The sequence below is a fragment of the Gallinula chloropus genome (genome assembly GCF_964237585.1).
Source record: "Gallinula chloropus genome assembly, chromosome: 7".
Classification (NCBI taxonomy): domain Eukaryota; kingdom Metazoa; phylum Chordata; class Aves; order Gruiformes; family Rallidae; genus Gallinula; species Gallinula chloropus.
Window position 1 is genome coordinate 26,329,013 of NC_140092.1, and position 11,859 is coordinate 26,340,871.

Sequence of the window (11,859 nt, forward strand, 5' to 3'; positions counted from 1 at the left end):
GGGGAGCCGGTCAGGGCCGGCACGGGGCGCGGCGGGAGGAGGAGCAGCCCGCCATAAGGCGAGCGGCGCCCTCCAGCCGCAGCATCACTTCCGCCCGCCAGCCAGGAGCAGCTGAAGCGTAGCTGGGCAACGGCCACTCGCCTGCCTCAAGTAGGGCACGCCGCCACCCCATTGGCCAGCGGATCGCAATTGGCTTCCGGCGGTGGCCGGAACAAAGCGCTGTGCGGCGGGAAGGGGAGGTGTTCGCGGGGGGCAAGATGGCGGCGCGCGTGGTGGCAGCGGGGAGCCCTTGGCGGAGGCTGGTGCCGGGTGCGTGCCGGCCGCGCCGCGTCCTTCGCCGGGCTGCTGGGGATAGGGCGGGCGGGGGGGCTGCGTTCCCTCCTCTCCCTCATCCTGTGGCTCCTTCCCTTGCAGCAGCGCTGTGGGAGCGGCCGCGCCGCCTGCAGCACAGCGAGCAGGCCGACCAGGTAAGAGCCCGGGGCGGCTCCCCGCGGGGGCTGCCCGGGGCTGCGCCTGCCCTCACCTGCGGGGGCTCCGCACAGGCACGGAGGCGGCTGGGAGCGCTTGGCTGGAGCGTTCAGCTGGGGCTCTTGAGAAGCCCGGGTTGTGTGCGGAGCTGGAGCTGGAGCTGGGCGCTGGGGGAGGTCAGGGCGTGTCCAGCCTGGAGAAGAGGAGGCTGAGGGGAGGCCTCAGCCCGGTCTGTGGCTTCCTGCCGAGGGGAGCGAAGGGGCAGCGCCGATCTCTCTCCTCTCTTTGGGGCCCAGGGCTGGAACCCGAGGGGACGGTGTGAAGCTGCCAGGGGAGGGTCAGGCTGGGTGTCAGGAAGAGGTTCTGTGCTGAGAGGGGGGTCGGGCGCTGGCACAGGCTCCCCAGGGAAGGGGTCCCAGCCCCGAGCTGGGCTGAGGGCAAGAAGCGTCTGGCCGCTGCGCTCAGTGCCCTGCGCTGCCTGGGCTGGGCTGTGTGGAGCCAGGAGTGGGACTGGTGGGCCTGAGGGGTCCCTCCCAGCTCAGGAGATTCTAAGATTCAAAGTCAAGGTGTTAGTAATGTAATTGTGGTCACTTAATCCAGCATCTCAGGAACACAGGATCATTAGGTTGGAAAAGACCTTTGAGATCATTGAGTCCGACCATAACATGCAGCAAAAGCTTTGCCAGTGCTGATTTCCTGCCTATGGCTGACAAAGCCACACACTGGGTGTGCTTCTTTCACAAGGATGTGACCTCTGGTACCAGCAAAAATAACGGAGAATGGTCTGTCCTCAAATTCTGTCTTTGTGTGCAAAAATGAAACTGCTCCCCTCAATCCTGTGTTCCAAAGGTGCAGCGTTGGGGTGTTCTGAAGCTGAAGGAGCCTTTCAGGGCTCTGGGGTGCAGAGCCACTTGCTTTGCAACTCTTTCCCACATGTCTCTCGTGCGTAGATGTTGCCCCCTAAGTAGAGGGGGGAAGCACTCTCTTATTGATGGCTTGAATTGTCACACTCTCATTTTGGAGCAGGGGAAGTTCCGCCCCAATGTGGGGAAGAACTTCTTCCTGGTGAGGGTGAGGGAGCCCTGGGACAGGCTGCCCAGGGGGTGTGGAGTCTCCTTCCCTGGAGAGATTCCAGCCCCGTCTGGACGCCGACCTGTGTGACCTGTCCTAGGGACCCTGCTTTGGCAGGGGGTTGGACCCCATGGGCTCTGGAGGGCCCTTCCCACCCCTGTGATTCTGTGATTAAGGAGTGAAAGGCTATGTAGTATGAGAAGTCTTTTAGGTTGCCAGGTACCAATCAGTATGTTAGAGAGATCAGGAATTTATTGACAAGTTTCACTCATGCATGGCATACCTCTGGGTTTTGAGGTGTGCTCTGGATACAAATAATGGTTATTTCTTGTGGAGAAGCTTACAAATGTTCCAAACTTTTCTAATTTCAGCCCATACAAATGGAGAATCCCTATAGTGAGCCTCCTAAAAAATGCATCTTATGTGGAATAAATGTGGACTACAAGAACGTGCAGGTGAGTCTGAAAAACCCCTGTCCTCTCATGAGGGTAACTCCCTTACTGAGTTATGTGTGTATGTAGGGGTGCCACCAGGATAATGGCATCCTGGCTAGTATCAGAAACAGCATGGCCAGCAAGTCCAGAGCAGGGATTGTGCCCCTGTACTTGGCACTGGTGATGCTGCACCTCGAGTGCTGGGTCCAGTTCTGGGCCCCTCACTCCAAGAAGGATATTGAGGTCCTGGAGTGTGTCCAGAGAAGGGCAACCAGGCTGGGGAAGGGGCTGGAGGGCAAATCCTCTGAGGAGCAGCTGAGGGAGCTGGGGGTGTTCAGCCTGGAGAAGAGGAGGCTGAGGGGAGACCTTCTCCCCACCTCCACTGCCCTGCCAGGAGGGTGCAGAGAGGTGGGCGATGGTCTCTTCAGCCAGGGGACAGGAGATGGGACGAGGGGGAATGGGCTCAAGCTGCCCCAGGGCAGGGTCAGCTCAGATGGGAGGGAAAAGTTCTTCCCTGGCAGAGTTGTGGGGCTGTGGCACAGGCTGCCCAGGGAGGGGGCTGAGTCCCCACCCCTGGGTGTGTTTAACAGATGGGGAGATGAGGTGCTCAGGGTTATGGTTTAGCACAGGACAGGGATGGTTGGACTTGCTGATCTTAAAGGTCTTTTCCAACCTTGTAATTCTGTGATAAAAAATTTGTTAGAATGTGTGTGGGAAATGGCCTCACAATGGTGTTGCAGAAGCTGTTCAATCTACTAGTCCTAGGGGTGGGTGTCTCTTAAACAGTCCTCAATTCGGATTCCACTGTCACAGGCATAAATGTTGTGGTATATGAGATACTGGCTGACTCTAAGCTATAGTTTCTTTGTCTCTAGGTAGAACTGAGTGTTGTAAAAGGAGCCCAAACCCTGAGAAGTAGTATGCTAGTAGAAAATCAATGTAAAGCTTGCTAAAAATAGTTCTTAAACTGACTTTGGTTTTCTTCATTTTCAATAGCTCCTGTCCCAGTTTGTTTCTCCACATACCAGCTGCATTTATGGCAGGCATATAACAGGTATGTGAAGTATTAAATTACATCACTTACTGGTTAATACTACAGTTACAAGGGCATGTAAGAACATTATCAGCTATCTTGAAGCAATTACTACCAACTCTCTGTAGCATTCCTCTGATCTAGTAGCCTTCACAATGGAATGAAAAGATCCCTTAGTTTGTTTTTTATTTCACAGTAAAAGCACACAGGCATTTTTCTGGGAAGACTTTGACAGAGCTGGAGGGAATTGCCAGTAATCTGTTTTTCACCCTTTAAACTGTTCAGTCACTGTTATTTGAGAGACTGAAAGTCCCTGCTGAGAAGGACCTGGGTGCCATGGTGGATGAGAAGCTTCCCATGAGCCAGCAGTGGCTCTTGCAGCTCGGAAGGGCGATGGGATCCTGGGCTCCATCAGCAGAGAGGGGGCAGCAGGGACAGGGAGGGGATTGTCCCTCTCTGCTCTGCCCTTGGGAGACCCCAGCTGGAGTCCTGTGTCCAGAGCTGGGGCCCCAATACAAGAAAGATGTGGGACTGTTGGAGAGGGGTCAGAGGAGCCACGGAGATGCTCAGAGGGCTGGAGCAGCTCCCCTATGGAGAGAGGCTGAGGGAGCTGGGCTGGTTCAGCCTGGAGAAGAGAAGGCTGTGGGGGGACCTCATTACAGCCTTCCCGTCCCTGAAGGGAGCAGAGGAACAGGAGGGGAATCAGCTTGTTCAAGGGCAGAGACTGGCAGGACAAGGGGGATGGAGTGAAGCTGAAGGAGGGAAGGGTTAGATGAGATCTTAGGGGGAAGCTCTTTGCAGAGAGAGTGGTGAGGGGCTGGAAGGGGCTGCCCAGAGAGGGGGTGGGTGCCCCATCCCTGGGAGTGTTCAAGGCCAGGTTGGATGGGGCCCTGGGCAGCCTTGTGTAGCTCCAGGCCTGGAGGTTGGTGGCCCTGCCTGTGTCAGGGGGTTGGAGCTCTGTGCTCCTTGGGGTCCCTTCCAACCCAGACCAGTCTGGGATTCTATGATTTCTCTTTAGGCTTGTGCAACAAGAAGCAGAAGGAAGTTGCAAAAGCCATTAGAAGAGCTCGTGTATTTGGTAAGTACCATGATACATCCGAGTTCTGCAAGTCAAGTCTACTTTTCCATTAAACCCTTCCTTCTATGTTATCTTTTTACAGGGCTTATGCCAGTTATGTATAAGCACCCATCATTTCTCACAGACCCCAAGATATGTAATGTCAAGTATCCAGATTAATATGCTAAAAAATAAAGAATAAAACTACTTTTCATGGTTTTGGACTTGTTTATTGGCAATGTGGCTGGCTAGTGTAATGCACTGCTGAATGAAGTGGGGATGTCAGTTGGTTTTTATATGGAATGTCTGGTCTCTCAAATTGTCTGAAGTGTGAAATATGGAAACACTAGGAGGAATTGCCAACTGTGTGAACCACACTGCTCACAGGGCAGTAAGTATGGTAAGGTAAGCATGAATTTCTTAAACTGTGGCATCTTACAGACATCTAATTCTGTAAAGCATATTACCTGTGTTCATTTGGTGCTCCCTGCCTCTGCTGTGGGAGGAGAGGTACTGCTTCTTCAGGAGCAGGTTGAAGCATTACTCCGAGGCAAGGTGTGAGGTGATCATGACTGCTGACATCGTGTTAGCAGTGTCTTTAAACCCTGAGAGAGCAAACACAGACTGACCTCTGGAAGGCAAAGCAAGGGAATGTCATCTGAACTCATCTCTGTTGAAGCAGTATTAATGCATTCGGGGCGGGGGGGAACCCCAAGCCTGTGTGTCTTGGAAGAACACACTGGGTTTTATCCCTGTGGTGCCATAAATTGATCTGTCACTTGAATGTGCAAAGCCACCTGGACAAATAATTAACAGATCAGAAAGTAGGAGACTGTGGGTATTCATTTGTGTCCCTATTTTTTTCCAAAGTGTCCTCATCTGTTTCAGTGCTACTCAGTGTAAGTTTCCTTTCCTGGTCACTGTCCTCTTGGTCTCTAAGTGATTTCTGGTGAAGCTGCAGTGATCTGGATTTCTTGAATGACTTTGATCCTGTGGTGCTGCCTCTGACTTTACGCTTGGTGAGGTGTCTTGTTTCAGCTTCACTGAAGTCTTGCTCTTCCACCATCAGAGTCAGTTTGTCCATGATGTTAATATTATGGTCAGTGTTACAGCAGTTTTTGGTTATCTGTTGGCCTTTGAAGGAAACAATACATGCTTGAAGTCCAGAATTGGGGAAGAATGTCTGCAGTGCCTGACAAAGGAGAACATTCTCCTTTGGCTCTCCTGGATGGTCTCCATCTTCTGAAAAAGAAAAGCCAGAGTTGCAGTCCCTCTTGCAACACCTCTACTGCTCCTGTTCTGGCTGCCCCCAGTTCAGAACTGATGTGTGCTCCTGCCAGTTCAGTCATCACTGTGACTGGCATTGTGTGCACTGAACTTACCTGAACGGCTTCGTTGCTTCTTCCTCTTCACTTCCTCTCTTAACTGGCTCACCTCTGCTAAAAGCCTCTCTACAGATCGCTCGCTGACTTCTACTGTTGAGCAGATTTTCTGTAAGGAAAAGGGCACTTGATGGGAATAAAAGTGTTCACAGAAGCTGACTTCAACCTTGTTAAATCCTTAAAGGTACTCATATTGGACACAGTAGGAAAAAGCTTAAGTAATGAGCTTGAGGTAGATTTTTAGCAATAACAAGCTGAACGAGGTTACAAGGTCTGTTACTTGTTCCCATCTAAGCAAAGGAGCTCTGACAGCAGCTCCTTTGAAATAGTCTTGAGACCTCATCAGTGAGGATTTATCAGTGTACTTTTGAAACTTAAATTTTCAACTTTGAGAATCTAGTGTGTGGGTACTAATAGTTAATAGATCTCCACAGTCATAGAATGGTTTCAGTTGGAAAAGACCTTCAAGATTGAGTCCAACCATCTATCCAGCCCTACTAGGTCCAACACGAGACCATGTCACCACACAACATCTACTGTTCTTTTAAACACCTGCAGGGATGGTGACTCAACCACCTCTCTGGGCAGCCTGTTCCAGTATCTTCTTCCAATATGCCTTTCCAAGACACAGCTTTGTTTCTCATTTAATGCAAAAGGGTGTATGTACCCTTTGCCTGACTTGCTTTTTGTAGCACTGCAGAAAGTAACTCTGTTGGCAGGTACACCTGACTTACCTTCAGTTCTTCCTGCAGGGTGACATACATCTCATTGATCTTATGAACCTCTTGCAAGGATCCATCTTCATAAAAGAACTCTGACCTGGGGGGCAAGAATGTAATTGTATCACTGTAAATTAATGATGCTGGTGCTTACTTAGTAAGAGCTGTAATAAAGAAGCATTTTGAGCTTTAATTAGATGTCTGAGTCAGCTGCTCTCATGACAAAAGTATGGACTTTAATTAATTTCCAAGTATCTTGGAAAAGTAAACTGCAGGAAACAGGTCAATGTGTGCGCAGGGTATGGCTGTAGCATTTGCAAAAGCACTGAAATACTTTATAGAAAGAGAACTATATTTAAGTGAAAGCTACATCTATTAAATATAGCATATACTGTACCTGTGCTGTCTTACTGCTCTCACAAAGCCAGAAGAGATGCAGGAACCAGACACTGTTCTGTAACCTTGCTGTTCTGCCATACCCAAGTTGGTAACCACCAAAGGAACTTTCTGGAAAAGGCTTAAAGCAGAAGCATGGAAACAGTTTAACATCCAGAAGGTCTCTCTAAAGTTTCTTGACCATTAAGGAGCCCAGAGGGAAGTTTACAGAACAGTCCTTGCTAGGTGTATTCTAGAATCACTTGGATTGGAATAGGCCTTCAAGATCACCGAGTCCAACCACAGCCTAACCCTGCCCAACCCACCTCTAGACCGTGTCCCCAAGCACAACATCTACACTCCTTTTAAATACCTCCAGGGACAGCGACTCCACCCTGGGCAGCCTGGTCCAATGCCTGACAACCCTCTGAGTACATAAGTTCTTCCTGATATCTGACCTAAATCTCCCCTGGGGCAGTTTGAAACCATTTCCGCTCCTCCTCTCACTTGTTACCTGAGAGTAGAGACCCCCACCTCTCTACACCTTCCTTCCAGCAGTTGTAGAGAGCGATAGGGTCTCCCCTCAGCCTCCTTTTCTTAAGACTAAAAAGCCCCAGCTCCCTCAGCTGCCCCTCACAGGACTTGTGCTCCAGGCCCTTCACCAGCTTCGTTGCCCTTGGTAGCACATAGATGACTGTGGCTAAAGACAAACTGCAAGGGCAACAAGGCTGAGCAACACCATTATTTGGAGTATATAATGCTGCAATACTTGCTTGTTAAGCCTAACCTTGGGGCAGCATGGCTCTCAAAATTACTGGAAGTTACCACCAAGTATTTCTGTGATACATGAAGGTAACTACGTGCTGTTGAACTACTACACATAAATCTATCAAGAACATTGTACTATACACAAATCTATCAAGAACACTGTGCTATTCACAAATGTATCAATAACAAGCTTATTGAGCATAAATGAATGACAGTGTCTGCCTGTCAACACTGGCACTACTGGTAGTAACAAAGGCAAATCCCTCACCAGAACTCCAGGGTGAGATTCCAACCAGGCTTTAGCCGTGTAAGCAATGGCCTTATTTAATGTGCAAGTTTCAAGGTAAAACAGATGTTGATTCAGTTGTGATGAAGCAATAACTACATTACAGTGTACATACTGTGCTCCTGCTTTGTTAAAATAAACTGGAAAACCAGCCAATTACCCTTCTTGCGGCCGATGTAAGGCATGTTCCAGTCTGTATGTAGAGCAGCTCTCTGTCATCACACTGGAGGTCAGTAAAAGGAACACAAGGCCCTGGTTTGATAGGTGTGACTGCAGATTCTTATGCAGGAGTCTCTCCCGGAACGTCATGGTCTGGTCCGTGTTCCGCCGGAATCGGTACCATCCTATCACGCTCTGTGGGCAGAAGAGGAAAGCCGCTACTGCTGGGGAGCTGAAGGCAGGCAGAGGTTTCAGGATGAAGTCACTGATCTGACCTGTGTGGTGATGTGTGTGTGTGTGTGTGTGTGATTCAAGCAGTGACCTGGCTTCAAACTCCTAATTAAAACATCTAAGCCTAATTCCAGTAGGGCAGCTGCTCCGTTTCCTTCACAACCACGTGTTGGTGTGGCCTGTTTTCCAAGCCTGTGCTCCAGCTGAAACGTCAGCTACTTCCCTAGTTGTGTCTTTCCAGCTTCTACCTTCCCCTTGTGAAACTTTATCACAGCATCACACGCTTGGAAAAGACCTTCAAGATCAAGTCCAACCATTCCCATCCTATGCTAAACCATAAAGTACCTCACCTACCCTTTTTTAAAACACACCCAGGGAAGGTGACTCACCCCTCTCCCTGGGCAGCCTGTTCCAGGCCCCTTTATTCTATGAAGAGGGCTGTAATGTCATTTTATCTTTGGTCAAGCAATGCTTAACCACTTGAGTGAGCTGACTTCAACTAGGCTAGAAATCAGTGGAATTCTTTATGGATATATGAACTGTTCACCTGAGGAATAAATACAAAAAAATAAAGGTGTAACATATGCACAGGCAATCAGCAGTGTGAGGGACTAAGTACAAGACTTAAAAAGAGGGGAGGAAAGCAAGCTTTATACAGGAAGTACCCAGAACAGTCCCCAAAACCTGAGCAAGGTCCTTAGTATGGTTTAGGTTTGAAAAGAAAATACCTTCTTACAGCCTGATAGTATTTTCTTCAGGGCAAGTTCATTCAGTTCTCCTGCAGAATTATAAAAGCTAGAAGAAAATTAGGATAATTAGAGGGGGGGAATGCTGCTGTAGAAATAGTTACTCCATGGCAGTCTGGCAACAATCTTTCTTCTGGGTAAGCACAGAGAGATGTTGACATTGCTTCTCTGCAAGGGTAATTTCATTACTCAAACAATGAGTATGACCCTGTAGGTGATCCTGTGCAGCCCAGACACTACTCTGGCATCAGTGCTACTGGGAGATGAGTTAAAGGCAGGATCTGTGTCTCCTCTATCCTTTTAGAAAAGCAATGTTGTTTTGGGGTTTTTTGTGCCAGTATGTTGACATCATTCTCTAGTTTATATGGTACCATAGCTCACCAGAAGGTGCACTGGGTACATTATTAATGAACATACACATTAAAAAACACCAAAAAAGGACATGAAGAACCAACCAGCAATAACATAATGCACTTTGTTTCTGTAATTCCAAGGGGCTGATGTGTCTAATGCAGTTACAGCCAGGGGATTTTCTCAGTAACATTAGGTTTGATTCTTAAGAGTTCGAGTTAGGGTTAATTTTAACTTTTTCATATCTTGTTTACTTAAGATTCTTACCTGAATAACTGGTAGCATGGAAGATGCTTCTGTATATCTGGAAAGAGAAGGTAATATTACTCTGGGTTCCTAAGTTCAAGATGTAGACTCTTTTGTGTGCTATAAACAGAATTAAACTGGTAGAACCACGAATTATATATAATTTCTTAATCAAATGCATTATTATCCAATTAAATAAGGTTAAGGAAACGTTTAAAGAATATTATTTTCAAATGTAAACAGCACCACTTATACAAACTGTATTTTTAAGGTTTTTTCCATTTTTTTCAAGTGAAAAATCAAATTCGCCACTTTATTTTTCCATCACTTCTGTCAAATACAGGTGTAGTATGTAATATTAAAAGTTTCACTTAAGTTACCCTTTAGCAAGACATGGATGCTATTAGTAAGAAAGATGGGACTGGAGACCAGAAACCCATAGGGTAGATGAGAACTGAAAGACTGACTACCAGGAACAGAAGAAAGGAAGATTATCTAATGGCATTCTAATCCCTGTCTTCACCTACTTTCATTTTCACAAGTTAACAAAAAAAACCCAACCCAGAACATCAAATTTTGGAGCAACCAGCTCTGCCTATGGGAATGTGATGATGAGATTCTGGGTAACTTCAATGATGCCACCACAAAAAAATCTCTGTATTTTTGGTTCAGCTGTGAGACTTACTGGAGGAAAGTGTTTCTTAATTGTATCCTAGAGTAAAACTAGAAAATGGGATTTGTTTTTCCCCTACGATACTTTCAGGAAGATTGGAAATAAGGCACATGCTATATCACCTTGTTCTTTCTTTTTGTATACCTACATTTTAAAGGAACAGAGTTACTGTGCATGTTTTTTTGTTGTGGACTAGTATGAAATGCATATCCACTCCAAATTCCATGAAGATTATAAAGAAAAATACCTGGCATCTGCTCAAATACATTAATAGTTTGCAGCCTTCACACAGAGCACTTTATAAGCTCTGAATTCGGTAACAGATGCCAACACATCACAGTTCACATCACTGAAACAGGGCAACTGCAGTCCTGGAGAGTTTATAACACTGTTAAAGGAGGCTAAGACCTACATTACAGAATCACAAGATTGGAAATGACCTTTAAGATCATCAGTCCAACTGTTCCTGTCCTATGATAAACCATATCCCTAAGTACCTGATCTACCTGTCTGTTAAACACACCCAGGGATGGTGACCAGCCCCCTCCCTGGGCAGCCTGTGCCACAGCCCCACAACTCTGCCAGGGAAGAACTTTTCCCTCCCAGCTGAGCTGACCCTGCCCTGGCACAGCTTGAGGCCATTCCCCCTCGTCCCATCTCCTGTCCCCTGGCTGAAGAGACCATCGCCCACCTCTCTGCACCCTCCTGGCAGGGCAGGGGAGGTGGGGAGAAGGTCTCCCCTCAGCCTCCTCTTCTCCAGGCTGAACACCCCCAGCTCCCTCAGCTGCTCCTCAGAGGATTTGCCCTCCAGCCCCTTCCCCAGCCTGGTTGCCCTTCTCTGGACACGCTCCAGGACCTCCCTGTCCTTCTTATGGTGAGGAGCCCAGAACTGGACCCAGCACTCGAGGTGTGGTGCTGACTGCCTTCATTCAAAGCTGTGAGCAGCTGCCTATTGCCTGAAACTAAGCGTGGCATTAGAAATGTGGACAGACTAACCGATTGTATAAACAACTTCAACATCATCCATCTGTGAGTCAGTAATGCTGTTCTTGGCTTCACCTTTGACATCTCCAAGGAGAAAACCTTCCTTTACAGGGGGAGAAAACAAATCCGCATTAGGAGTAGCACTGAACAGGGCTTCCCCTCTGCTATTAGCAGTATAAAAGCTGTCTTCAGAAGGAAAGAAGCTGTCAAAATTAACTTCTTTAAAACTCATCTGTCAATACGTGTCTGTTATCAAGAAAATGAAACCTGCTGGGACTCGGCTGTTTCCACCATCCCACGTTTTGGTTCCCAAGCCAACAGCCTGGGGCTGTACAGAGGGGAGGATACACTCCAGCCTCCCAGGCTTGGGCCAGATGCCTTGACCGGCCCTTCTGCCAGCCTGTGGCCGCCACAGCGCTGCCGCTACAGGACTGGGAACTCGGCGGCCCACGGTTGGTCCTTTATAAAGCAAAATCCGCCCCCAATATCCCGGCATTAGCGCGGAAAACCACCTCCACTGTGGCGGGGAGGGACCACTGCACTACCGTGTGTCCGGCACTGCATGCAGCGACGCCCCGGGCGCCCCCCGGCCCTCCCGGGAGCCGGGCGGCGGCGGCGGGACACACCGCTCCCGCCTGCCGACCACAGCAAGGCCCGGCGGCGGGCGCCGGGATCCTCCAGGACCCAACACCGCCCCTCCCTCCTCCGCTCCTCCCGCCCGCCGGCCCTCAACGTCCCGCCCCATCCCCTGCCGCCCCTCCCGGCGGCGGAGCCCGGGGCACCCACCGTGTCCGAGTCGGTGCTGAGATGCTGGAAGGCGAGGGCGCCGAAGACGAAGCCCGAGAGCAGGGCCGACGTGCTCTCGCCCTCCATGCC

The 11,859-nt window shown here is 49.1% G+C and overlaps 2 protein-coding genes across 2 annotated transcripts; one reads left to right on the top strand and one right to left on the bottom strand.

Moving 5' to 3' along the window:
- Window positions 1–250: 250 nt before the first annotated feature.
- MRPS18C (mitochondrial ribosomal protein S18C) lies at window positions 251–4,278 on the top strand. The gene is made up of 6 exons (XM_084266672.1): window positions 251–309; window positions 415–467; window positions 1,911–1,994; window positions 2,970–3,027; window positions 4,025–4,084; window positions 4,167–4,278. The coding sequence occupies exons 1-6, from the start codon at window positions 258–260 to the stop codon at window positions 4,241–4,243; spliced, it is 384 nt and encodes a 127-aa protein (XP_084122798.1). The 5' UTR covers window positions 251–257; the 3' UTR covers window positions 4,244–4,278.
- A 4-nt stretch (window positions 4,279–4,282) lies between these two features.
- ABRAXAS1 (abraxas 1, BRCA1 A complex subunit) lies at window positions 4,283–11,856 on the bottom strand (the record flags this gene model as incomplete). The annotated part of the gene is made up of 9 exons (XM_084266671.1): window positions 4,283–5,305; window positions 5,446–5,554; window positions 6,180–6,264; window positions 6,562–6,681; window positions 7,754–7,947; window positions 8,712–8,778; window positions 9,348–9,384; window positions 10,996–11,086; window positions 11,770–11,856. The coding sequence occupies 9 exons, from the start codon at window positions 11,854–11,856 to the stop codon at window positions 4,881–4,883; spliced, it is 1,215 nt and encodes a 404-aa protein (XP_084122797.1). The 3' UTR covers window positions 4,283–4,880.
- Window positions 11,857–11,859: the final 3 nt, after the last annotated feature.

Excerpts from the sequence above, each read along its gene's own strand:
- MRPS18C (XM_084266672.1), top strand. The coding sequence starts at position 258 with ATGGCGGCGCGCGTGGTGGCAGCGGGGAGCCCTTGGCGGAGGCTGGTG. Across the intron at positions 1,995-2,969 it reads TGGACTACAAGAACGTGCAG|CTCCTGTCCCAGTTTGTTTC; the intron begins GTGAGTCTGAAA and ends CATTTTCAATAG. Across the intron at positions 4,085-4,166 it reads TAGAAGAGCTCGTGTATTTG|GGCTTATGCCAGTTATGTAT; the intron begins GTAAGTACCATG and ends ATCTTTTTACAG.